Source organism: Oncorhynchus keta, chromosome 5, assembly GCF_023373465.1.
Source record: "Oncorhynchus keta strain PuntledgeMale-10-30-2019 chromosome 5, Oket_V2, whole genome shotgun sequence".
NCBI lineage: Eukaryota > Metazoa > Chordata > Actinopteri > Salmoniformes > Salmonidae > Oncorhynchus > Oncorhynchus keta.
This window is the reverse complement of record NC_068425.1, coordinates 31,832,760-31,859,872: the sequence shown is the minus strand read 5'-3', so window position 1 is coordinate 31,859,872 and position 27,113 is coordinate 31,832,760. Positions and strand designations below refer to the sequence as shown.

The 27,113-nt window shown below is 43.9% G+C and overlaps 1 protein-coding gene and 1 long non-coding RNA gene across 8 annotated transcripts in view; one reads left to right on the top strand and one right to left on the bottom strand.

Annotated features, from left to right (window-relative positions):
- The window catches only part of rnf213a (ring finger protein 213a), a 64,184-nt gene that overhangs the window by 17,472 nt on the left and 19,599 nt on the right, over positions 1-27,113 (top strand). The window contains exons 18-53 of the mRNA XM_052519597.1: positions 271-445; positions 720-872; positions 1,051-1,670; positions 2,160-2,319; positions 2,507-2,724; positions 2,846-2,983; positions 3,216-3,380; positions 3,552-4,836; positions 4,961-5,142; positions 5,283-5,438; positions 5,540-9,157; positions 9,397-9,521; positions 9,624-9,737; positions 9,828-9,952; positions 10,089-10,211; positions 10,331-10,395; positions 10,965-11,118; positions 11,473-11,614; positions 11,809-12,000; positions 12,258-12,388; positions 13,042-13,199; positions 13,401-13,613; positions 14,206-14,393; positions 14,662-14,782; positions 17,295-17,395; positions 17,722-17,904; positions 18,437-18,606; positions 18,692-18,794; positions 18,907-19,021; positions 21,942-22,149; positions 22,690-22,886; positions 23,188-23,310; positions 24,071-24,181; positions 25,983-26,225; positions 26,798-26,873; positions 26,984-27,018. Of these exons, the coding sequence (XP_052375557.1) occupies positions 271-445; positions 720-872; positions 1,051-1,670; positions 2,160-2,319; positions 2,507-2,724; positions 2,846-2,983; positions 3,216-3,380; positions 3,552-4,836; positions 4,961-5,142; positions 5,283-5,438; positions 5,540-9,157; positions 9,397-9,521; positions 9,624-9,737; positions 9,828-9,952; positions 10,089-10,211; positions 10,331-10,395; positions 10,965-11,118; positions 11,473-11,614; positions 11,809-12,000; positions 12,258-12,388; positions 13,042-13,199; positions 13,401-13,613; positions 14,206-14,393; positions 14,662-14,782; positions 17,295-17,395; positions 17,722-17,904; positions 18,437-18,606; positions 18,692-18,794; positions 18,907-19,021; positions 21,942-22,149; positions 22,690-22,886; positions 23,188-23,310; positions 24,071-24,181; positions 25,983-26,225; positions 26,798-26,873; positions 26,984-27,018 (10,386 nt within the window). The remainder of the gene's footprint in view (positions 1-270; positions 446-719; positions 873-1,050; positions 1,671-2,159; positions 2,320-2,506; positions 2,725-2,845; positions 2,984-3,215; positions 3,381-3,551; positions 4,837-4,960; positions 5,143-5,282; positions 5,439-5,539; positions 9,158-9,396; positions 9,522-9,623; positions 9,738-9,827; positions 9,953-10,088; positions 10,212-10,330; positions 10,396-10,964; positions 11,119-11,472; positions 11,615-11,808; positions 12,001-12,257; positions 12,389-13,041; positions 13,200-13,400; positions 13,614-14,205; positions 14,394-14,661; positions 14,783-17,294; positions 17,396-17,721; positions 17,905-18,436; positions 18,607-18,691; positions 18,795-18,906; positions 19,022-21,941; positions 22,150-22,689; positions 22,887-23,187; positions 23,311-24,070; positions 24,182-25,982; positions 26,226-26,797; positions 26,874-26,983; positions 27,019-27,113) is intronic.
- Positions 24,403-25,932, bottom strand: LOC127930155 (uncharacterized). 7 transcript variants are annotated; one of them, XR_008137056.1, is made up of 8 exons: positions 25,881-25,932; positions 25,613-25,732; positions 25,492-25,550; positions 25,189-25,308; positions 24,974-25,107; positions 24,835-24,942; positions 24,628-24,749; positions 24,403-24,509 (listed from the first exon to the last, which is right to left on the bottom strand). It is a non-coding gene; the product is annotated as an uncharacterized LOC127930155 (long non-coding RNA). The 7 variants fall into 7 exon arrangements; XR_008137057.1 differs by lacking the exons at positions 25,189-25,308; positions 25,492-25,550 and adding an exon at positions 25,309-25,491; XR_008137060.1 differs by lacking the exons at positions 24,974-25,107; positions 25,189-25,308 and having other exon boundaries at positions 25,358-25,550.

Genomic DNA, 27,113 nt, shown 5'->3' with positions numbered 1-27,113 from the left:
TTAGTGTATGGTCTGATTTCTTGATGATTTTGGCTGCCGTATGGTCCCGAAAGACTCTCTTCTGTCCGTCTTTGGCCATCACTGTGTCCCAGCCCTGGTGATGTTTTTTTAGTTCAATTGTATGTGGTGTTTAATAGTTTTTTTGATATCAATGAGACTTTTCTGGTTTCAAATTGAGAGTCCTGTAACTGTCTCAACCATTTAACCCATCTTGTTTCAGTATCCAGCTGCTTTTACCCCATATTGTAATGTAAATCATATGTGGTTTTAGGTGCAGATGAAAAGCTGATTGAGCAGCTCTCTGAAGAAGCCAGGGACAGGATGGCCATAGCTATCTCGACCTTCACTGCCATCTCCAACCAGCTGGTCCACGGAAACATCCGGATCAAACTGCTCAACTCCGTCTTGGAGAAGAGGGATACTTTCACAGAGCTGCTGAAAATAGGTAATGAAAGGTTGTGTTTTTTAGGGTGGAAAACGTCCATTACATGTTCATCTTTTTCAGAAATCCTGGTTGGAAGATTCTTTCCTCTGAGAATTCCTCAACCGGGATAAAACATTGTTTTTAAAGAATACAACTTTTGGAACATTTCCATAATTTTGCAACCCAAGTTCTTTGTTCATATGAAAGGATTTCATAATATAGATAAAGGCTGTAATCTTTCATTAGTCTTCGTGCTGTTTGCTTTATGTAATGTGTGTTTTTGATCTAAATGCAGACTGTCTTTCGGAGAATGAGCGCTATAAGGACAGCGCCCCCATGAAAAGGCTGCTAATGTGTAGGCAGGAGGAGGTGAAAGCTGTCTACCATGAGAAGGAGCTGGTGGAAGTCCTGCTTACCATGAGCCGCAAACTACAGGAACATGTCGTAGGTAGGTGTGTTTGTGTGTGTGTGTATTCAGTCAAAGGTCCACACAAAGCTGCTAAGCAGGTCTGTGTTTGTGAGAAGTCAAATGGGTGAATGAAAGTAAAATCTTTCCAGGGAAGGTTGCGTTTGGCCAGTCTGATCAGCGGTCCTAATTGTTTTCATGCTTTATCCCTCTGTTGCAGTTCAATTTGAAGGCTTGGAAGCAAGACTACAGACCAACATCGAAGCAATGACCCTTGACCAATTCATGGAGGTCCATCCATTTGACCAACTCTATTCTCCAACGGCCGGTGTAGTCACCTTCTTCGAACTTGAGGACGACGTGAGAGAGATGGCAGAGGTTCTGCACAGATTTAAAGACAGCTACATCTTCAAGTTGTGCTGGGAGAAACAGGCCCGAGACCTTGCCAGAAGAGATGCATATGATGAAGACTATGACCCTGAGGAATCGGTTGACTACTTTGTAGGACCAGTCGAGATACACAGCGATATTTTTCTTCCTTGCTACGCGAAGTACGATAAGATCTACAAATGCCTGAAGAACGGCAGCCTTCGGCTCGAAGAGGTCGATACTCTCTTCAAGGCCTACAGGGGCAAGTACGAAGAGCTGGCGCAGGACTTGGATATCATGTGCAGAAACGACAAGTCGGATAACAAACAGTGGATCCAGAGAAGGGTGCACCAGATTGAGCAGTACCACGAGCTTCACCTGGCTGTGGAGTCTGCTCAGGTCATCATGTTGGTCAAGCAGACGCTCAACCTTCAAGGCAACTTCCAAGTCCTGCAGACACTGCTAGAAGTTGTGAGTTGGTGTGAATTGCCATTTCATTTATTTATCACAGGTTTAAAACAAATGTCATCTTGTTTTGTGCACATTCACTGACGTTGCTAGCTAGCTAGTTACCTTGGTAATAAACTTATTCTAGCCAACCAACTGTCCTAAGCTACCGCTCAAACATAGAAAATGTTAGCAAGTTTGCTTTTGCCACTAGGCAACATTGTATCAGCTTTCTAGCCACCACTGTCCTGGCCACCACTGCTGAAAATGACAGTGCTCGTTAAAAGTTGGTTTTACAAATTAATGCTAGCTAGCTAACAAACTGCATTGCACGGATGTCGCGCTACACTTGCATTTTAAAAGGTAATTTACGTTTGAGCTGACACCCGTGGCGTTTTTTGCATGGAACTAAACTGTATATTAAACCTTTCAGCCAATCAGAAACACGTATTCAGCCAAGTACTGGTAGAACAAACAATACTCAAAACAAATTCTGTATTTCTCTGTTGTCAGACGCATGAGGACTTTAAGAGAGAGCACCTGGATCGTATTGACAATGACCTGATGCAGACAAAGCTGGTTCTGGTGGACATCACAGAGTCCCGCAGACTGTGTCTCCAGGAGCTCGGCCTCAGGAAAAACTTTGTCATCTGGGTTAAAGAGGCTCTTGAAGGTACACGGGGTGATCATCTTTACCTTCAAGAGAGTAACCTGTCAGTAATCAGTCACTAACTGTATCTATTGAAAATAGACAGTCATGTTTTGTGTAGTTATATTTCATGTGATTTGTCTGCACAATTACCCATTGTGGGATAAATGTAGTGCTATTGGATTGATCAGTCTGTTGTGCTCTATTCCAGATATCAACGAGCTTAAAGTGTTTGTTGACCTGGCTTCCATCTCTGCTGGGGAGAATGACCTCGACGTGGACCGCGTGGCCTGCTTCCATGATGCTGTCCTGGGTTACTCTCCGATGCTGTACGAATTGAAGCCAGACTCCGGTTTCCAGGCCTTTAAGGAGGTGCTGAAGAAGCTGTGGAGGGCATTGGACAATGACAACAACCTCCCAAAGAAGCTGGTGAGGACGTTTTATGATATTTAACTTACTTTCAACCTACCTTAAATAAGCCAAAACTTCAAAAAGATAACTATCCCTTTAAAAGTGGAAAACTACCTGACTGTGAATGTCCTTATTGCAGCGTGACACAGCACGCCACCTGGAGTGGTTGAAGACTGTGAAGGACAGCCATGGATCTGTGGAACTATCCTCTCTCTCCTTAGCATCAGCCATCAACAGGAAAGGAATCTACATCATCAGTGCCCAGAACCAAAAGAAGGTAGGCCTGAACAACAATCCATCGAATATACAGTTGTTAGTTTCAACCATCTTTAGAATTATCATCTGTTACTCATATTCATTTTAGCCAGAACTTTGTTCCAACTGCTTACCGACACTTTGAAGTTTGGTTAAAACTCCAGTGTGTAGAATGATACTTCAGTGGATTAGAATATTTGTCATAGTTCTACAGTGCCATGCTTCAGCATAATTTTTGTCTTTTGTCCCTCCAGTTGAGCCTGGACACGGCCCTGAAACTGCAGATCCCAGAGGAGCACGACGAGGGCCATGAGATGCGCCGTTACTCCCTGGAGGACTTGAGGGAACTGCAGAACAAACTCATGCTCATGTCTGGGAAAGGAGACCAGGGCCAGTGTGAGGTGGACCAGTTTGCAGAGGTACTGTACTATTTTTCTTTCTTTAATTTAACCTTTTATTTAACAATGCATGTCAGTTAAGGTTGAAGCATCTTCTTCAGGGTGAGCTTGGTAGTCATATAGTTATAGAAGAGAGGAGCATTTGGAATGGGATGTTATAAACAAGGATTCACTTTGTGTTCTTTTCCTCAGGTTTTCGCCAGTGTCCAGAGGCTAGCTGTGGCATTCATTGCCCTGTTCACGGCAGGGAACCCCCTGTTCAGACACTGGGAGGCCAACATCAACTGTAGTTCCCTCAGCCAAGACGCCGGCATCATCATGGACTTCAACCTTGGCAGCGTTGTCAGTGTGATTATGGTGGAGGGCAGCATCGTGGAGCAGCTTCCTGAGCTGTGCAGGAAGATGGAGAAGTGTCTGAAGTACTGGAACGACTTCATGGACAAACAGAGATCCCACAATTACTACCTGAACTACTACACCGCCGAGCAGATTGTGTACCTGTGCTGTAAGCTGACTCAGCAGAATGTGTCGAATTTGGAGGACCAAGTTCTCATGATGCTCTCCTTTGTCAAACCCAACTGCACAGCTTCCGATCTTAGGCAAACCTGGCACACACTGCAATACGAGATCCTCACTAACCCACCTGTGCAAAATGAGGACATTGACTTCCAGACTTTTGTTGAGGTGCCGAGCGGTGTACAGGGAGGTCTGGATTTCATTGGAGAGTTGAATCTCTCTTCAGACAATCTTCCAAGTCTTGTGGAGCACATTAGCGGCTCAGGAAAGTTGGACTTGATGTGGAACGCCTACATGAGAGACATGAATTCTTTCCTCCCAGACACTCTCGATGTCCGAAGCTTCGGAAAACTGCTAGAAATTCTGGCCAACATAGGTGATGAGAATGAAGGAGACATGACTGATGAGAAGAAATACAAAAGCATTGAAAGATTGATGCCCAAGGGCCTGGCTATCGGAAGTCCAAACCTCATAGTTTCCCCACACGACGAGATCCTGACGTCTTGCATCTCCATTTACATGAGCAGCAAACACGAGCCGCTGCCCACATACGATGAGGTCCTACTGTGCAACTCCTCCACGCCTTACGAGCAGGTGGAGCTGTTCCTCAGACGCTGCCTCACTGCCGGCTACAGAGGAGAGAAGATTTACACCATGCTCTATGGCGATCAGCTTAGCTACGAAGTCAGCTCCAAGGTGGAGAGCTTTTTCCAGCGAATTAAAATGCAGAGCAGGAAGGACTACAGGCTCGTGATCATCTGCAGCTCGGACGGAGAGGATGCCTACCTTCCCTCAGCCTTCAGCCAGTACAGGTTACACATGGTGCCCCAGGAACCCCTGAGCAGCATCCAGAGGTACCTCAACAAACACTACACGGTCCCGTCAGATCAGAGCAGTGCTGCTGCTGTGTTCAAGGACAGGATGTTTGTTGGAGTTGTGTCATCCAGTAGAGCTGGAGTTGGTGAGTATATTTGGCCTTCAGTTTATGTAAACTCCTGTGTTGATCATTGAATTGGTGGTTTGATATATCCTACTTATCCGCTGGATTTATGCTTAAAATAATGACATGATCTTCACACTTTCAGGTAAGTCCCTTTACATCAAGAGGCTGTATGAAAAACTGAAACACTCCACCAAGAAGCCGTCACTGCTGAAATGCATCCGCTTGATCGAGCCAAGGGTTGATGAGAATGTTATTCTTCAGTCTCTGCTGAATACCCCCAAGTCGAAAGAGCTCATCATCTTCCACTTCGATGTCACATCTTCGGTAAATATACTGTAGCCTATTGGTCATTATAATTTGTTTAGTGATAGTTTAAATATTTTTTGATAGAATGTTTGTTTACCAATTAGATTCATTTAGTGATATTTTGATTAAATTATTTTTTAAACATGTTTTATCAACAGGTGCGGAAAGGCCTCTATGAGTTTCTCTTTAAACTGTTGGTATTGGGATATTTGATGGATTCTGAGGGAAGGATGTGGAAATGCAGCAACAAACAGCTTTATGTCATTGAGATCCTACAGTCAACAGTAAACTTGCCCAGAAATGGCCCAAGAACGGTAAATATTTAGTCTCTTGGTGTTAAATCCCATACATTTTCATTGTGATAAGAGAAAAAGAACACTCACACTTTCGTTCTTCACACTTTATTTATATACAGAATGCACGTGCCAACTCCACATTCCTGGATGTGTTCCCAAACGTCTTCTGCCGCCCACCAAAAGAGGTTCTAGATCTGGAAATGAGGATGCGGGAGGACCCCTCCTTTGTAAAGCTTGAAGACCCATTCATGGATGACAAAGAGTTCAGGAGTGAAGCATACCAACGACCCTACCAGTATCTGACCCGTTTCCATAATCAAATCGACCTGGACACCTTCATGTACAATGGGGTGGAAGGCACCTATGTAGAATGTCTGCAGATGCTCTTTATGTTCTGTGGCATAATGGACCCATCGTGGGCCGAGTTAAGGAATTTCGCATGGTTCCTAAACCTTCAACTACGAGACTGTGAGACGTCAGTCTTTTGTGATGCCTCTTTCACCGGGGACACCCTCCAGGGATTCAAGAACTTTGTGGTGGACTTCATGATTCTGATGGCCAAGGACTTTGCCACACCGTCCCTCAGCATCTCTGACCAGAGCCCCGGGAGGCAGCAAATGGACCTGACTGGAGTCAGCGATGAAGACTTGGCACCCTTCCGGATCAGGAAGAGATGGGAGTCAGAACCACATCCGTACATCTTCTTCAACGATGACCATGTGTCCATGACCTTCATTGGCTTCCATCTTCAGCCCAACGAACAGAACTCTGTTGACGCCATTGATCCAGCCACAAGAAGGGTGATCAAAAGAGACATCATGACCAGAGAGCTGTATGAGGGTCTAAAGCTACAGAGAGTCCCTTTCAATATCGACTTTGACCAACTGCCCAGAGGGGAGAAGATTGAACGCCTTTGCAATGTCTTGGGAATCCAGTGGCCTCTTGATCCTGATGAAACGTATGAGCTCACCACTGACAATATACTGAAGATGCTGGCCATCCACATGCGTTTCAGGTGTGGCATCCCAGTCATCATCATGGGCGAGACAGGCTGTGGGAAGACAAGGCTCATTAAATTCCTATGTGAGCTTAGGAGGAGCGGAGTGGCCACGGAAAACATGAAGCTAGTCAAAGTTCATGGTGGAACCAGCTCAGACATGATCTACGCCAAAATCCGGGAAGCAGAAGCCATTGCGTTCACCAACAAACAAGACTACAACTTTGACTCTGTCCTCTTCTTTGACGAAGCCAACACCACGGAAGCCATCAGCAGTATCAAGGAAGTCCTCTGCGATAATACAGTGGAGGGAGAGTGTTTGGTGCCCCATTGCGGCTTGCAGATCATCGCCGCATGCAACCCGTACAGAAAACACACTGACGAGATGATTCAGAGGTTGGAATCTGCTGGACTTGGATATCGAGTCCGAGCTGAAGAGACTGATGAGAAGCTGGGCTCCATCCCTCTCCGCCAGTTGGTGTACAGAGTCCAGGCCTTGCCCCCCAGCATGATACCTCTGGTGTGGGACTTTGGCCAGCTCAATGATCACACTGAAAAAATGTACATCCAGCAGATTGTCCAGAGGGTGGTTGAGACCAACACAATTGATATAGTATACACCAGGTTGATCGCGGATGTCCTGTCTGCTTCGCAGAGGTACATGCGGACAAGGAAAGACGAATGTAGCTTCGTAAGTCTGAGGGATGTAGAACGTTGCATGCAAGCCTTTGTGTGGTTCTACAAAAACCATGCAATGCTGCTTGCTGAGCTAAATCAGTATCAGAGAAATCAAAACGCAGAGAGGAGTGAGAGGAACCAGAGGGAGCCAGAAGCAAGAGACCCAGTCTTGTGGTCTGTAGTGATGGCTCTGGGAATATGCTACCATGCCTGTTTGGAAAACAAGGACAAGTACAGACAGAGAATCTGCAAATACCTCACTGAAACCTACACCCCATTAAAAGTGATGCAGGAGATCTCCCTCATGCAGGATCTCCTTCTGAGCGGAGTGCCCTTGGGCGAAACTATTGCACGAAACAACGCTCTGAAAGAGAATGTATTCATGATGGTGGTCTGTATAGAGCTGAGAATCCCCCTCTTCTTGGTGGGGAAACCTGGAAGTTCAAAATCTCTGTCTAAAACATTGGTGGCAGACGCCATGCAGGGGCAAGCCGCACACTCTGACCTCTACAAAAGGCTTAAGCAGATTCACCTGGTGTCCTTCCAGTGCAGCCCTCACTCCACACCGGAGGGCATCATCAACACATTCAAGCAATGTGGTCGCTTCCAGGAGGGGAAGAATCTGAAGGAGTATATATCTGTGGTGGTGCTGGATGAGATTGGCTTGGCTGAGGATTCTCCCAAAATGCCCCTGAAAACCCTCCATCCTCTGCTAGAAGAGGGATGCATCGATGATGAGCCGCTACCGCACAAAAAGGTTGGATTCATCGGCATCTCCAACTGGGCTTTGGATCCTGCGAAGATGAATAGAGGCATTTTCGTCTCACGTTGCGACCCCGACGAGAAAGAGCTGATTGAGAGCGCTAAAGGCATATGCTCGTCTGACACAATGATTTTGGAGAAGGTCAGGGATTTCTTCCAACCCTTTGCCAGGGCCTACCTAAACATTTGCCGTAAACAAGGGAAAGGTTTCTTTGGTTTGCGTGACTACTACAGCTTGATCAAGATGATTTTCGCAGTGACCAAGGCTTCCGAACAGAGGCCTAGTGCAGAGAAGATTGTGGAGGCGGTTCTCAGGAACTTCAGTGGCAGGGACGACGTGGATGCAGTCACAGTCTTCACCCAAAGGCTCCAGAAGATACAGATCAACCTGAATCTGGAGAGCATCAGCACCATCGATCTTGTCAGACAAAACATTTCTGCGATTGGCCAGGAGGATGAGTGCCGCTACTTGCTAGTTCTGACCAAGAACTATGCAGCACTACAGATCCTGCAGCAGACTTTCTTCTCCGAGAGCTGCCAGCCAGAGATTATCTTCGGGTCTAGCTTCCCCAAAGACCAAGAGTACACCCAGATCTGCCGCAACATCAACCGAGTCAAGATCTGCATGGAAACCGGTCGAACCGTCGTGCTCCTGAACTTGCAGAACCTCTACGAAAGTCTCTACGATGCTCTGAACCAGTACTACGTCTGCTTGGGAGGACAGAAGTACGTTGACCTGGGACTGGGGACACATCGTGTCAAATGCAGAGTACACAAAGACTTCAGGCTCATTGTCATTGAGGAGAAAGAGGTGGTCTACAAACAGTTTCCAATCCCTCTCATCAACAGGCTTGAGAAGCACTATCTGGACATCCATACAGTTCTCAAGGAGGAACAAAGAGCAGTTGTTGTGGAGTTGGAGAAATGGGTTGGGCAGTTTGTGGCCCTCAATAACCAACACACCATGGCCCCCCAGACATACAAATACCTACCTCCTGACGTTTTCATTGGCTACCATTCCGACACGTGTGCTTCGGTGGTCCTCCAAATGACAGAGAAGCAAAGGGGAGAGACGGATATTTCCGACCCCCAAAGAAGAGTCTTGGACGAGGCCAAACTGATCCTTCTGAACTGTGCCACTCCAGACTCGGTGGTTCGGCTGGACTGCACTGTTCTCCCCAGGGTGGAGAGTGAACATCTGGCCAGGATCTACTTTGAGGACCAGAAGCACAGCTCTTTGGCCGACTTCATCTTCTCTCACACTCAACAGGACGAGCAGTGCCATTCCTCCTTCACAGAGGTAACAATTTGTTATATATATATATTTTTTTTTAATGACCACAATCAAATGTAGGTTTTCAATATTCCAATAATTCTTAGTTTTTTCAGAAATATTGATTGGGGGATTCCCGTAATCAGGAGGGAATTCTCCAACCAGGATTTCTGAAAACTCTGGCAACTTTGGGACATGACAATATATAACTCTTATTAAACGTTTGTTTATATAGTTCTATTTTTTTTTTTTTTTTACTTTCCAAGGTGACAACCTTTTCCAGACTTTTAACAGCATCAGATGTTGGATCACTGGAAGAGGTTGTGAACAATGTCGAGCTTCTCTCTCTTCAGCAGTTTGACACTGAGCACTCCTTCCTCAAGAAGATCAGGTTTGACACCTCTTAGTTCATCCTCATCATGCTTTATTGATTGTCCATTAGCCGTTGAGTTGAAACCTTTTGGTCAGGTTAAAAACATTGCTCTCTTCTTAGTCATTTCCTCACATCTGGAAATGGGAGAGAGAATACATCTGGCAACAAAATACTGATCATTCAGTCAGATTTTGATGAAGCGTCGCACAGTGCAAATCTCATTGCCTCCGCCAAGTAAGTGAAGTCTGGAATACATGTAATGAAATAAATACATTTTAAAACCGAAATCTGATTATATCTAATAATTTATCTAATTCATTTCAGATATTCTGCCATCAATGAAATCAACAAATCAAGACAAGTGGAGATGGGAGGCAAGGTCTTCGTCTACTTCATCACTAAATTGCCAAGAATGGAAGGAGGGACATCCTATGTCGGATTTCATGGAGGTGAAGTTATCGTTCGTTCAAACATTTTACAACTTTAGAACATGTTGAAATGGGATACGTACTCTCATCTGAGATTGAAAACTTTTGTAAAAAAAAAACGTTTATGAAGTTATTATTTTTTCGAAATCCAATATAGATCCCTGGAGGTCGGTTCATATTGATGACCTCAGAAGATCGAAAGATATTGTGTCAGATATCAAAGCCTTGAGAAACCTTACCATCAGTCAACTGTTTGAGGAGAAAAAGGATGAGCCTGAAGGTGAATGACCTTTAAGACTCGTATTGATGATCATGACAAAATGTCTTCGTACTGATACACTTCTTCAGAAAAAATGACCTGTTGACATGGTTAAAAGAGCCTTGTATGTTTATGCACAGCGATGGAGGTAGATGACATGTACACTGAGACAGAGCAACAGGAATTGGAACATGAAGACCAAACAGTGAGTTTTACACCATTACTTACCAGCCAGTGTTGTGATTGGCTGTGATATTTGTCTATTGATTTCTCTTCGCCAGAGGGGCATCCTTTGTCAAAATGGGATTGCCGTTCTGACTTCGTGGCTGTGTTATTTAGTGCAAATCGCAAATGTAATTTCCTAGTTGCTAAAATTCCACACTCAATTTCAGTTTGTCACAAAACAAGCACTGAAATTGCACAAACAGTGTAGAAATCATCATAATTTTGGTTGAAAGGTCCTATATGACAGGTCTACACTATTTAGCATTATAAACTGAGATGCAATCTAATGCTTTAAAAGAGGATGCACTTTTGGATGTTAGACTTTAACATTTTAATATTTAGGTGTTATTATTTGCTACAATATTGTTTTGGCATTCTGTATGATGGACTTCCTCTTGTAAAAATTACAGTAATACTGCAAAAATTCAAAACAATCCTGTTTGTAGCACCATTTAAATATCATGTGTACATAACCCTTGTTGTTTTACTGTACATAAACCATGTTGTTTTCCTCGTGTTTCATATGTCTTGACCATGTTCCTACTGCAGAGCTGGGGGAGTGTTGTGGACACCACGGCGCTGGTACGTAGCTGTGTGCAGAGCGCAGTGGGCATGCTCAGAGACCAGCTGGAGGGCGGAGTCCGTAGTACCAGGAGAGTGGAGATCCTGCTCACACTCCTGACTGACAACCAACAAATAAGAGGTAGGATAACTACTATAGTACTAATTGTTTATTTTTAGATTTTTAAAGCGACTTGGAGATTCTTCTTGTAGTAATAAGTGCTATATAAAATAAATCTGTTATTATTGCTGTTTAGGCCAATTCTTAATAACTGTTTACCCATTGGCGTGCTAAATCTAAGCAGTAGTACGTGCTAGCGCCGGAGAAGTTTGAAAATTGAGAGACTCTACAAGCGATCTCCATACTTCTCTGGCATTACTTCTCTCCATACTTCTCTGTATCCAAGCTTGCATGGATACAGCACAACAATGGGTCATCATTGACATGCATTCCATTCTCAATGATAATACTCAGACTATGAATGTTCTTGAACAGCTGAATTTCTGAGGACCGTGAAGAGACGTCTTCACTCGTTGCTGTCGACCCATGATGACAACACGCTCAAACTGTCCTCAAATAACTGGGTCATCAAGGAGGCGTCCAACATTGACGCACTGCAGGAAGGAGGGACATTCAGGTGAGTGACCACTATGATTTCAAAACCTCTTATGCCAGTACAAATCCTCATTGTAAATTCAAAGGGACTTTAAAGATAACTCTTTAAAAGGGACATAAGATATTTTTGATTGGCCAAATAACCATACATTTAGCCTTGTACCATATTGCCCATAAACGGCTCTACTAAACTGATTTTCTACTTTTTTGTACCAGACACACCCTATGGAAAAGGGTGCAGGCTGTGGTTATTCCCTTCTTGGCCCAGCTGGTCTCTGTCATCGACCGCGACCGCAACCTGGACATTCTGCAGGACTCCAACTCTGGAGAGGCGGTTAAGAAACTTTGGTTGGACATCTTTGGGAACGACAAACTACTCGAGGTTCCCTACACAAAACTGGACCGCAAGTAAGTACTGTACTGTCACAGCAATGGTTATGTTGTTGGACTAGAGAGCATAGAAATAAAATGACAAGAACAGCCATTTCTAATCAAGTTGTTGTTCTACAATGGGTGGACCGGCGGCTTTGTCCCTTCTAGTAATTATATTTCTGTGTTCAAGACTAGAGATGCTGTCTTCTGTCAGCTCTGATTCTAGAATGTTCGTGAATCAACAACTCCCTGTCTCTTGCTACTCTATATTAACCCCTCCCTTCCTATCCCAGTTCAGAGTCAAAGACCATCCTGGTCCAGAACTACATTGGGCTGGACAAGAACATCGGCTGTATCATGCCCTTCAGCTGGAGGATCAGGGACTACCTGGATGAACTCTGGGTCCATGCTCTCCAGCATGAAGGTAGTGGGTTATGACAATACCTCATACGTCTAACTTATATGTCAGGGATCATCAACTAGATTCAGCCGAGGGCCCGTTTTCTTTTTTTGTTGGGGGGCAGGAACATAATTACAAATAATTTGTAGACTGCAAGAAGCCCAAACGGATATGTTTGACTAATACATAATCATTTCAAACCTTGCTTACATTTGTATACAATCACGTCTCTCTCTGTTATGCGTGGGAATGCTTTGGAACAGATTTCTTCCATTTAAATCACTTGTATACAATCACGTCTCTCTCTGTTATGCGTGGGAATGCTTTGGAACAGATTTCTTACATTTAAATTACTTGGAGCTGATGTCCTGGTGTTTTTACAGTCTTATGTCTAACAACGAAAATTACAAAGTATTCTATTTTTTTATCAGAAAACCTTAAGGCCTCCAGTTTGGGAACCCTGTTATGTTGTAACCAGAGGTTGTATTGGAGGATCGTTAATTTATTTAGTGAATAGGGCATTACGTTTTGACCAACGTTCAGCATTGTTTTACTGCTACATCCCTGGTTGTAGTCTATGTGTTGTGTTCAATAATTCTTCAGTACTAGGTCTCTATCTAGGAATGATGTTATTTTCTCTTCATTTAACCTAGTTATGGTGTTTCTGGGATGTTCAGGTCACACTCAGGGCCAGTTTGAGGAGTTCTTTAGGAAGACCCCACTGGGCCGCTACATCTCAGAGGCAAACCTGGAGATGCAGGCTGAGTTCTTCCACAGGTACCTGCAGGATTTCATCTCCATGACCATGAATGTGACCTGTCAGGAGGATCTGCAGGTAATGAGTTTCATTGTTTTACCGTCAACATTTATAAAATTATGTCATTAGTCTGTTTTTATGGATCCCAGCAATCATTGGAAAACATTGATGTCTGTTTCTGACTGGAGAGTCCTGCCTAAATAAAGATGAATTGAATTGTTATTTCAAGGTGTTAATTATTAGTTTGTGTGTGTGTACACATCCTAACCAATCATCCAGCTCCTTTGCGGTGCCTTGACCTGTTGTGTGAACGAGCTGCGGCTGCGTCACGATGACGTCATGGGGAAGGAAGTGACCTCGCTGCCCTGGGTCCACGCAGCCTACCATGAGTTTAAGAACCGCCTGCAGAACCTGTCCAGGATGATCAGCATGGAGCCCCAGTTGGCCCAGGTCCTCCGGGTGAACACGCATGCCAGAGAGGGGGATGAACTGGTCAGTATTACTGGGAAGCTCCACTGGGGCGTTGGGAAAACACTATGTTCTATACCAGCTGCACTGGAGTCCTAACTGTGGGCCAGTGCAAGCAGAGCGCGAGGCTTCTAAGTGTGAACATCTTGAAATGAAAACCAGGAGCAGCACACATTATTATGAGCCATCCTCCACTCAGCAGCCTCCACTGAAGTCTAGTATAGCAGGCCAGTTCAGCGTTAAAGGGATTCTTCATTTGATTTCAAGCAATGATACATTTGTTTTCTTCCAGTCTTTTGAATGCTGGTAGAGATGAAATGGAAGGCAAATATTTGTGTTTTAGCTCAAGCGTAGGGGAGATGCTTGCTGTAATATCACTCCTTTATGCTGTGTGGCTTGTGTTGTATTGGCACGAATACTTGTGTTAATATAAAACATTTTCAGGAACAAGGATATGTTAAGTATATTCCTCTGCATTGTGTCATTTTGCATTGACCATAGCCTTGTGTGCCTGGCATCTATGTTCTTCTCTGCCAGGATGCGGAGCAAATGTGATAATGCAATGTCTAGCGACACGAGACTGCGTTACCCCTCAAAGCATGCGTTAACTCCCCAGGTGCTGGACGTGTATGCGGCCGTGGCCTGTGTAGAGTACCTGGAGCCCCAGGCTCTGGACACAGACGGCCAGCGGCTGGTCTGGCTCAGACAGGTCAAGAGGCTCCAGGTCCCCATCGAGCTGGTCTGCTCCGAGGAGAATCTGAGACACTATAAGGACAGGAGCGTGGCCATGGTCCACAGAGTTCAGTGAGTTAACAGGGATTCTATTCAATCTCAATGACCTGGAACTTGAATGTCAAGGTTGACACAGTGACATTGACATGGCCAGTATATAAACTGACTCTATTTATCAACTGTTATTTTCTGTTTGTTGCATTGTCCCTTTATTTAAGTGTAAAGCTGTCCAGTCATCTGAAGGGCAGTTTTGTATTATTTGGTAGCTGCTAAAACTTTAGAACATCAGAATGCCAGTTGTATTTTTTGTTGTGACTTGTTTTTTCTGTGGTTTCTGTAGGACTGGGTGGAACCGCGTCGTCACCCTGTCTCTGTTTGTGGAGCACATGTTACTGGGCATCGAGGAGGTGGAGAAGAAGCTGAAGCCTCTGGTCTTGGAGCACACCAGAGGGTTGTGCCAGGTCAGTGTGGTCTGGGGTCATATCTATAGGAATAATGATGTCAATTGAGAATCTCCATAAAAAATGATTTAAATCCAGGATTGGGCTTAATCGGTGTCTGGGAATCCTCCTTTTAGTGTATGTATAGTACTGTATAGTGGCACAGCGGTCAAAGGCACTGCATCTCCGTGCTAGAGGCTTCACTACACACACCCTGGTTTGAATCCAGGCTGTATCACAACCGACCGTGATTGGGAGTCCCATAGGGCGGCGCACAATTGGCCCAGGTTTAACCAGGGTAGGCCGTCATTGTAAATAAGAATTTGTTCTTAACTGACTTGCCTAGTTAAATAAAATGGTGCCCTTCAGTGTAACAGGTAACCACACCACTCCTCTGATTTGCCTGGGCTATTATCAGAATAATATACTGAACTAAAATATAAATGCAATATGCAACAATTTCAAAGATTTTACTGAGTTTCAGTTCACATAAGGAAATCTGTCTATTGAAATAAATTAATTTCATCTATGGATTTCACATGACTGGGAATACAGATATGAATCTCTTGATCACAGACACCTTAAAAAAATGTGGGGATCAGAAAACCAGTCAGTATCTGGTGTGGCCACCATTTGCCTCATGCAGTGAGACATCTTCTTTGCATAGAGTTGATCAGGCTGTTGATTGTGGAATGTTGTCCCACTCCTCTTCAATGACTGTGTGAAATTGCTGGATATTGGCCGGAACTTGATCACGCTGTTGTACCCGTTGATCCAGAGCATCTCAAACATGCTCAATGGTGACATGTGACATGTCTGGTGATTATGCAGGCCATGGAATAAATGGGACATTTTCAGCTTCCAGGAATTGTGTGCAGATCCTAATGACATGGGGCCGTGCATTATCATGCTGACACATGAGGTGATTGCGGCGGATGAATGGCATGACAATGGGCCTCAGGATCTCGTCACGGTATCTGTGTACATTGAAATTGCCATTGATAAAATGCAATTGTGTACATTGTCTGTAGCTTATGCCTTTTTAAAGGGGTGGATCTGCTTAATATTGAGGAAAGAATATTGTTTCCATCAATGTAATTGTCTGCATCATTTCCAATCCCCCATATATTTTTGGGGTAAATATATACAGTGGGGAGAACAAGTATTTGATACACTGCTGATTTTGCAGGTTTTCCTACTTACAAAGCACTGTCATTTTTATCATAGGTACACTACAACTGTGACAGACGCAATCTAAAACAAAAATCCAGAAAATCACATTGTATGATTTTTAAGTAAAGCCATCCCTAAAGCCAACACCTCATTTGACAGCCTTTCCTTCCAGTTCTCTGCTGCCTGTGACTGGAACGAATTGCATAAATCGCTGAAGTTGGAGACTTTTATCTCCCTCACCAACTTTAAACATCTGCTATCTGAGCAGCTAACCGATCGCTGCAGCTGTACATAGTCCATCGGTAAATAGCCCACCCAATTTACCTACCTCAGCCCCATACTGTTTTTATTTATTTACTTTTCGGGCTCTTTTGCACACCAGTATCTCTACCTGCACATGACCATTTGATCATTTATCACTCCAGTGTTAATCTGCTAAATTGTAATTATTCGCACTCCTCCTCATGCCTTTTGCACACAATGTATATAGACACTTTTTTTATTTTTGTACTGTGTTATTGACTTGTTAATTGTTTACTCCATGTGTAACTCTGTGTTGTCTGTTCACACTGCTATGCTTTATCTTGGCCAGGTCGCAGTTGCAAATGAGAACTTGTTCTCAACTAGCCTGCCTACCTGGTTAAATAAAGGTGAAATATATATATATATATATATATTTTAATTCAACCTGAACATTCAACCTCTCCCATCTGTCTCTCAACATTATCCTTTTTGGATTTCTATTTGCCATACATTTTTCAACTGTACTGTGATGCTTCACAAACGAATTGGGCACTATTCACAAAGTTGACATCAGTAAACCGCTCACCCACACGATACCATACATGTGGTCTGCAGTTGTGAGGCTGATTTTGAATGTACTGCCAAATTCTCTAAAACAAGTTTGGAGGAGGCTTGTGGTAGAGAAATGAACATGACATTTTCTGGCAACAGCTCTGGTGGACATTCCTGCAATCAGCATGCCAATTGCACGCTCCCTCAAAATTGTAGACATATGTGCCATTGTGTTGTATGACAAAAGGCCGCTCTAAAATGTGCAGGTTTATTGACCCCAGCACGAGGTGTACCTGTGTAATGATGCTGTTTAATCAGCTTCTTGATATGCCACATCTGTCAGGTGGATGGATTATCTTGGTAAAGGATAAATGCTCACTAACAGGGATGCAAACAAATTTGTGCCCAAAATTTGGGAGACATACGCTTTATGTGCAAATGGGAAATGTCTGCAATCTTTTATTTGCGCTCATGAAACATAGGGCCAACACTTTACATGTTGACTTTATCTTTTTGTTCAGTGTCATTTTTCCTTTCCTTTCAAAATGGCATTTGTTCTATCAAGGTCCTGGAGAAGGACTCTGACCTGAAAATGAAGAAGCCGTTTGAGGCGGTGATCGGTATACTGAAAGCCTGCAAAGACGGAGCAATGGAGCGCATTTTCAGGTACGGATTCCCTTTCCTTCCTCATCTGTCTGGAAGTATATTTCTATGAGAATCCTGATCCAGCAAAGTAGAGATTGGCTGGTATTATACCACAAAGGAACCATATGGCTGGATCATGATTAGACTCTGACCACTCAAACCTCAGGGCCTTACTTATAGTGGGTATATACAAGGATCTGGAGTTTTTCCTGGTCACATTCACATAACAAAGAAAAACTCAGGGCCTTAATTATAGTGTATAGTGTCTAGCTCTATAATTTAACAAGCTCAACGCCCTGCATGCTGTATGCTTAACTTTCATAACTCGCTATCTTGTCCATGTCCAGGTTTGGCCTCCAGCCGTGCCCTGTGTGTATGAGCGACCCCCATGACCCCCTGAGCCTGCCGTGTGACCACATCTACTGCCTGGCCTGCATCAGACAGTGGCTGGTCCCAGGTCAGATGTTCTGTCCTCTCTGCATGCAGGCTGTGCCAGACGACTTCGCTCTCAGGCCCTCTGAAGACATAAGGTGAGGGCGGACCCTCTCATGTTGATTAGTACATGACTAAGGTTATTAGACATACTGATGGCTCTGTTTGTTATGTGAAGAAGATAACCTCATGGAAATAACTCACTTTATTGTGATTTAATCTTATTTGAATGTTTTATTGTTGATTAAGCTTCAATTCATTCATTCATTTCCCTGCCATTCATTAGTTTCACTGCCATTCATTAATTACCTAATACCGTTTTTGTGTATGCATTTTAGGCTCACCAGTTTTAAATGCTTTCATACTGTTAGCTTCTAAATGAACCTTGTAAAAACTCATGGACGATTAACTGACTTGCCTAGTTAAATGAAGGTAAAATAAATCAAAACTTCTGGTGTAGAAACCAGACTCTTGCACTCAATATTTCAAAAGGATACCTGATAATTAACACGATTTCAAGTTTAGAGTCAGAACCCATCAATATTGTAACATAATTGAATTATTAACATACAGTATGTGTGGGTTCATTGCATTGTTGGTCACGGTTGTGTCAATCATATTATTATACAGAGTTCTCATCAACCAGAACGCCCGCTTCAGGAAGCAGTGCAACGCCTTCTTCATAGACCTGGTCTCAACAGTGTGCTTCAAGGACAACTCTCCCCCCTGCAGGGCCATCATCCTCCACCTGCTCTCCTTCCTCATGGTGGAGGTCCACTCTGTGCCCATCATCAGAGGTGGTGAGTGGGTGGAGATGGGGGTGTGGGCCACTGTGTTTGTCTTGTTGTGTGTTGTTGTCCTCATAATCCTCTTCCTCTTTGCCAGCTCATCGTCAGATTCTGACCAAGGCCCTCTCTCCCTTTGACGACTCTGTTGACAAAAACCCAGTAGTTCGGTCGGTTGTTCTCAAACTCCTGCTCAAATACAGGTGATTATGTGACTAGTACTGCTAGACTACTCTTTCATTCATGATTTTAAATATATCAACATTTTTCAAATGCCCCTCACTTGTTTGATTAAATTCATGTTTGTTTTTGAAGCTTTGATGACGTGAAAGACTACCTGCAGCAGCACCTGACAGCAGTTGAACAGAGCAACATCTTGGAGGAATCAGACAAGAATGAACTGTATTCTCTGTATATCAACTGTCTGGAGGTAGGTGTATATATGGCCCATTGAATCATCTGTCTGGAGGTAGGTGTACATATGGCCCATTGAGTCATCTGTCTGGAGGTAGGTGTACATATGGCCCATTGAATCATCTGTCTGGAGGTAGGTGTACATATGGCCCATTGAGTCATCTGTCTGGAGGTAGGTGTACATATGGCCCATTGAGTCATCTGTCTGGAGGTAGGTGTACATATGGCCCATTGAATCATCTGTCTGGAGGTAGGTGTATATATGGCCCATTGAATGGAGGTAGGTGTATATATGGCCCATTGAATCATCTGTCTGGAGGTAGGTGTATATATGGCCCATTGAATGGAGGTAGGTATACATATGGTCCAATGAATCATCTGTCTGGAGGTAGGTGTACATATGGTCCATTGAATCATCTGTCTGGAGGTAGGTGTACATATGGCCCATTGAATGGAGGTAGGTGTACATATGGCCCATTGAATCATCTGTCTGGAGGTAGGTGTACATATGGCCCATTGAATGGAGGTAGGTGTACATATGGCCCATTGAGTCATCTGTCTGGAGGTAGGTGTACATATGGCCCATTGAATGGAGGTAGGTGTACATATGGTCCATTGAATCATCTGTCTGGAGGTAGGTGTACATATGGCCCATTGAATGGAGGTAGGTGTACATATGGTCCATTGAATCATCTGTCTGGAGGTAGGTGTACATATGTCCCATTGAATGGAGGTAGGTGTACATATGGTCCATTGAATCATCTGTCTGGAGGTAGGTGTACATATGGTCCATTGAGTCATCTGTCTGGAGGTAGGTGTACATATGGCCCATTGAGTCATCTGTCTGGAGGTAGGTGTACATATGGCCCATTGAATGGAGGTAGGTGTACATATGGTCCATTGAATCATCTGTCTGGAGGTAGGTGTACATATGGCCCATTGAATGGAGGTAGGTGTACATATGGTCCATTGAATCATCTGTCTGGAGGTAGGTGTACATATGGCCCATTGAATGGAGGTAGGTGTACATATGGTCCATTGAATCATCTGTCTGGAGGTAGGTGTACATATGGTCCATTGAGTCATCTGTCTGGAGGTAGGTGTACATATGGCCCATTGAATGGAGGTAGGTGTACATATGGTCCATTGAATCATCTGTCTGGAGGTAGGTGTACATATGGCCCATTGAATGGAGGTAGGTGTATATATGACCCATTTGAATCTACAGTAGCATGTATGTGGTTGGTGTATATAAAGAGTTATGCATCAGTAATTGTTGGTGTGAAGAGATATCGGCTAAGTACATTGATTTGACTGTTTGGAGTTGATGCAAAATCCTAGCCTTAAAAGTAATACATAGTGTCATGCTTGAAACTCAGTCTTTACTACTGTGGATTTAGTTATGTCAATGGCTGCATGTGCTATTTCAGTGACACTTGCTATTTCAGTGACACGTGCTATTTCCCTGAAGTGTGCTATTTCAGTGACACTTGCTATTTCAGTGACACGTGCTATTTCAGTGACACTTGCTATTTCAGTGACACGTGCTATTTCCCTGAAGTGTGCTATTTCAGTGACACTTGCTATTTCAGTGACGCGTGCTATTTCAGTGAATAATGCTATTTCAGTGAATAATGCTATTTCAGTGAATAATGCTATTTCAGTGAATAGTGCTATTTCAGTGACGTGTGCGATTTCAGTGAATAATGCTATTTCAAGCAACTACATGTAGAGTTTTTGCATTGTAATTTCAGAAAATGTCCATAATAATATATCTAAGTTAATAATGGAATGATAGTGTTTCACACAATTTTTTACATTTTGGGCCAATACAAAATAGCATTCTAAAATACAGACTTGCTATTTGACAATGAAAGCCAGATGGGAAAACTGCACCCTCCCTTTTACATCGACGTCACTAAAAGGCGTGGTCATCTCCTCATCGAGCCCAACGAACAATGTCAGACTGAGACAAGCGGCCAATGTAGAAATCGCTTTGTCATTTCCTGGTTACTGAAATTCCATGCTCAATTTCAGTATATGTGAGAAAACAAGCACTGAATAGTGTAGGGAATCATTGTACCATCTAAATCACTGTGAAATAGGTTTTTAATTACCAAAAATATTGTTTTTACGGCTGTTTTGAAGTTGATGGACGTAACTGAAAGTAAAATAGTCTTGCTATCAAGGATCCTTGGGAAGTCAGATGGCACTAACCTCTCCACCGTGTCGCGGGGAAATGGCATCTATCAAGGATCCTTGGGAAGTCAGATGGCACTAACCTCTCCACCGTGTCGCGGGGAAATGGCATCTATCAAGGATCCTTGGGAAGTCAGATGGCACTAACCTCTCCACCGTGTCGCGGGGAAATGGCATCTATCAAGGATCCTTGGGAAGTCAGATGGCACTAACCTCTCCACCGTGGGAAATGGCATCTAGGATCCTTGGCAGATGGCACTAACCTCTCCACCGTGTCGCGGGAAATGGCATCTATCAAGGATCCTTGGAAGTCAGATGGCACTAACCTGTGGAAATGGCATCATCAAGGATCCTTGGGAAGTCAGATGGCACTAACCTCTCCACCGTGTCGCATCTATCAAGGGGAAATGGCATCTATCAAGGATCCAAGGATCCTTGGGAAGTCAGATGGCACTAACCTCTCCACCGTGTCGCGGGGAAATGGCATCTATCAAGTCCTTGTCACTAACCTCTCCACCGTGTCGCGGGGAAATGGCATCTATCAAGGATCCTTGGGAAGTCAGATGGCACTAACCTCTCCACCGTGTCGCGGGGGAGGGGAGGGAATTGTTTATTTTGAGCCTAAGTGTAGTTGCAGTTCACCAAGCTTCTACATGGGTGACACATTCTACATGTAGCATCTTTCAGTGACATGCTTTTTCAGTGACATCATTGTCACACCCTCCTCTCCATCCCAGGATTCCATGTTTGAGCGGATGCAGTGCCACACGGCGGCGGAGCAGCAGGCCTGCATGCAGGATGAGAGGGTCTTCCTGGGGGACTTCCTGCAGTTGGATGCCGGCCACGCAGCCACCATAGAGTACCTGCAGCAGGTGGCCAGGGTGCGCATGGGGCTGGACAGAGCTGCAGACCTGCTGGTCCACATGCTGTCTGCTGCTGCCACAGGTCCGTACGTCATCCTGTATCCTATTCAGTAGGGTACAACGAGCATTGGGTCATTTCAAGTAGTCTGCCAGTATCACTCCATTTAATAACGTTTTTTTCTTCTGTTTTGTTCCTGTTGAACACGACCCTTGTGTTTCAAAATGATACTTGTGGGTGTAGGTCAACTGTCGTATAATATATATGATTGATTTGATAGACTATTCAATGATTTAATTAATACAGTAGGACGGCAGGTAGCCTAGCGGTTAGATTATTGGGTCAGTAACTGAAAGTTTGCTGGTTTGAATACCCGAGCCGACAAGGTGGAAAATCTGTTGATGTGCTCTTGAGCAAGGCACTTAACCTTCATTTGCTCAAGGGGCACCATACTACTATGGCTGACTCTGTAAAACAACACATCTAACTTCACCTACCCGGTGTATGTGACTATAAAACCTATCTATTTAAAAAAATTATCCGTTTGCCTAATTATCCTAGTCCTCCTCTCAATCAATCGTATGTGTTCATGTGACGCTTCCCTCTCCCATTATGGTCCAATAGGATCGCAGGAGGAGTCTCCTAACGGCGTTGCGACCTTCCTGACCAGTGTGGTAGAACTGTGTAGACGCAGCGGGAACGACTGGTACCGGGTCTACCTCATCCGTAAGATCTGCAGCCAGCGCGGCGTGGAGTTTGTTCAGAAACTCCTGAAGGTGGCTGACATCCGGTGGTTGTTCCCTGCTGAAGTTCTGCAGCAGGTATTGTGGCCATTTTGTCTTTCTTTATGGGAGAGTAATGTAGGGAGCAATACGATGTCCGTACCAAGCTGGAAGTGGTACAGGGATAGTCCACCTTTTAGCTTCGGGTGTTCTTATTTCATCCAAAATGTTTTTAAGTTTGTATTTGTTAAATGGGTATTTAATATCTAGAATCTCATGGCTAGCATTTTTGGAGTATGTAGCGATTTTTTTTTTACTAAGTATTTGCGTATTGATGTGATGATATAAACCATATTTCATACCATTTTAACCACTCTTTCTCTCTTCTGTTGTCCTTCAGAATGAAGATGGCAGCCAGATAGACCAATATCTTGTGTGTGGAGAGGATTACAAGACAATCCGAGATGCTGTTGCCAAGGCAATGATGGAAGGCAAAATCGAGGGATTGGACAACGCTTGTGAGGTATTGTTGTAGTTCTACTTTACTTCATAACTGAAACACCTGCAGAACATTTTGCATAAGCTTGTGATTTGATTTTACTTGTTCATTTGTATGTTCTTTCTATCAGATATTCTGTTTTTAAAGTGTTAAAGGCCCAGTGCAGTCAAAACATGATTTTTCCTGTGTTGTATGTATATTTCCACACTGAGGTTGGAATAATACTGTGAAAGTAATGATAAGGCCCTATTAGTGTGAGAGCTGTTCTTCAGCCTGTTTTGGTGGGATGGAGTTTTGGCCTTCCATGGTGACATCACCATGCAGTAAATTAGTTAATAGACCAATAAGAAAGAGTTCCAAATCTCTGCCAATAACAGCACGTTTTCAGTTTTTCCATCCCCACACAGTCCACTCCCAGACAGTCCGAGCAAAACTCTTACTTGAGAAATTGCTCTTTGTTAAGAAGCTATTGTTTCTTTTTGACCATTTTAATTTAAAACAATCATAGTAAGGTATCTAATTATTACCAATAAATGATTTAGATATTGGGGGAAAAACACTGCTGTGTGTGTGTGTGTGTGTGTGTGTGTGTGTGTGTGTGTGTGTGTGTGTGTGTGTGTGTGTGTGTGTGTGTGTGTGTGTGTGTGTGTGTGTGTGTGTGTGTGTGTGTGTGTGTGTGTGTGTGTGTGTGTGTGACAAAATACTGTGTGTAGTCCCAATTCTCTCCTTCCTACCCTTCACTGTTTGAAAGAAAATTACTGATATAAGACATATGTGGAAACAGGGCTGTAAATGTCCTCCACAGAAGAAAGCCGTCTACCTGCTCCTGGCCCTGTTCAGAGAAGTCACCTCTCTCTTCAGATCAGCCAATGACAGCTTCCATCCTAAACCTGTGGTAAGAGTCCTTATACAAAGACAAAATACTGTGATGTAGTCCCAATTCTCTCCTTCCTACCCTTCACTGATTTGAAAGAAAATGACTGATATAAGACATATGGTGGAAACTTTTAGTAGTGCTTTTAGTAGTGAATGAGTGCACATGTCAAGAGAAAGGAATATTATTGTCAGTCTCTTCAGCTTCCATACTTCACCTGTCTTTACACCTAAAGCTAACACTGTATCAACTATCTCCTCAGCTTCCATACTTCACCTGTCTTTACACCTAAAGCTAACACTGTGTATCAACTATCTCCTCAGCTTCCATACTTCACCTGTCTTTACACCTAAAGCTAACACTGTATCAACTATCTCCTCAGCTTCCATACTTCACCTGTCTTTACACCTAAAGCTAACACTGTATCAACTATCTCCTCAGCTTCCATACTTCACCTGTCTTTACACCTAAAGCTAACACTGTGTATCAACTGTCTCCTCAGCTTCCATACTTCACCTGTCTTTACACCTAAAGCTAACACTGTGTATCAACTGTCTCCTCAGCTTCCATACTTCACCTGTCTTTACACCTAAAGCTAACACTGTGTATCAACTGTCTCCTCATCAACTTCACCTGTCTTTACCTCAGCTTCCATACTTCACCTGTCTTTACACCTAAAGCTAACACTGTGTATCAACTGTCTCCTCAGCTTCCATACTTCACCTGTCTTTACACCTAAAGCTAACACTGTATCAACTGTCTCCTCAGCTTCCATACTTCACCTCAACTGTTTCCTCAGCTTCCATACTTCACCTGTCTTTACACCTAAAGCTAACACTGTGTATCAACTGTCTCCTCAGCTTCCATACTTCACCTGTCTTTACACCTAAAGCTAACACTGTGTATCAACTGTCTCCTCAGCTTCCATACTTCACCTGTCTTTACACCTAAAGCTAACACTGTGTCTCCTCAGCTTCCATCAACTGTCTCCTCAGCAACTTCCAGCTATACTTCACCTGTCTTTACACCTAAAGCTAACACTGTATCAACTGTCTCCTCAGCTTCCATACTTCACCTGTCTTTACACCTAAAGCTAACACTGTGTATCAACTGTCTCCTCAGCTTCCATACTTCACCTGTCTTTACACCTAAAGCTAACACTGTGTATCAACTGTCTCCTCAGCTTCCATACTTCACCTGTCTTTACACCTAAAGCTAACACTGTGTATCAACTGTCTCCTCAGCTTCCATACTTCACCTGTCTTTACACCTAAAGCTAACACTGTGTATCAACTGTCTCCTCAGCTTCCATACTTCACCTGTCTTTACACCTAAAGCTAACACTGTATCAACTGTCTCCTCAGCTTCCATACTTCACCTGTCTTTACACCTAAAGCTAACACTGTGTATCAACTGTCTTCCTCAGCTTCCATACTTCACCTGTCTTTACACCTAAAGCTAACACTGTGTATCAACTGTCTCCTCAGCTTCCATACTTCACCTGTCTTTACACCTAAAGCTAACACTGTATCAACTGTCTCCTCAGCTTCCATACTTCACCTGTCTTTACACCTAAAGCTAACACTGTATCAACTAACACTGTCTTTACACCTAAAGTATCAACTGTCTCCTCAGCTTCCATACTTCACCTGTCTTTACACCTAAAGCTAACACTGTATCAACTATCTCCTCAGCTTCCATACTTCACCTGTCTTTACACCTAAAGCTAACACTGTGTATCAACTGTCTCCTCAGCTTCCATACTTCACCTGTCTCTTTAACAGTGTCTTTACACCTAAAGCTAACACTGTATCCCCCCCAGCAATGCCAGGCCCTGTTGGCGTTCATCCAGGCCTCCAAGGTGTTGGTCAGCCCAGAGGTGAGGGCCTTCGCCCAGGCCCTGGTGGCCAACCGGCTGGGGCCCTTGGAAGTCCGTCCCGGGGCCTCTGGGGCCCAGTGTGTGGTGGTGGAGCTGAGCATCCACCTGGCTGCAGTGCTGCTCTGTGGGAACCAGGGTGTACTGACGCCCCTCCAGCAGCTGGCCCTACTGCCTACCAACATGCAGGTGGGAACACTGTAGCTTGCGTGCCCAATGGCACACTGTTTCCTATGTAGTGCACTACTTTAGTTTTGACCATGGCCCATAGGGTAAGGACTAGTTAAGAACTCCCCTCACCTGGTTGCCTAGGTCTTCATTTGACGCGAATAGAAAGGAAATAACAAAAACCATCTTACACACGGCCCTCCAGGAATTTAGTTTGACACCCCTGGTCTGGAAGGAATCCAGGCTAAACCCTTTTCACACTACGGAGCCGAGCCAAGCTGTACTGGGCTGGCCTGGTATGCATTCAACATTTAATAGAATGCTGAACAGGTAACCTGTGAAAATAAATATCAATGCCAGTGCAGTACGGTTTGGCTTTGCCCTGTAGTCTGAAAATGGTTGGTTGATTCATTATTGAAATCCTTTAAAAGGCATATCCACCACATCAGTGAAGTATCAGTCAGTACAGTCCATGGAAAACAACAGTGTTCAACACATTAAAGCCAGTGACTTATCTCCAGGGTGGTCCTAGTATCCCGTTCTGTTCATGTATAGTCCAGCTAGCGTTGATGTTTGTTCCTGTGTGTCTATAGAGAGCCTTCCTCCCCACCATGCCAGAGGACATGCTAGCAGTGGCTCACAAAGCTATGGGGCAGCTGCAGTGGTACTGTAAGTATAGTAACAGCCACAACAACAAGGGATGTGTGAATTTTGAAAGATTTAGCAGATTTAACTGTTTAATGTGAAGTCATCCAAGCTTTTCTTCTGCTCTTACACAGTTTGTCCCAACAATCACCCGTGCACCATCGGTGAGGTACGTAACATTTGACTTTATTCTGAATAATCTTATCTTTGGCCCTAACTTTCAGTTAAGTACTGTTTCTCAGAATCTCTCTCTCTCCTACCCCT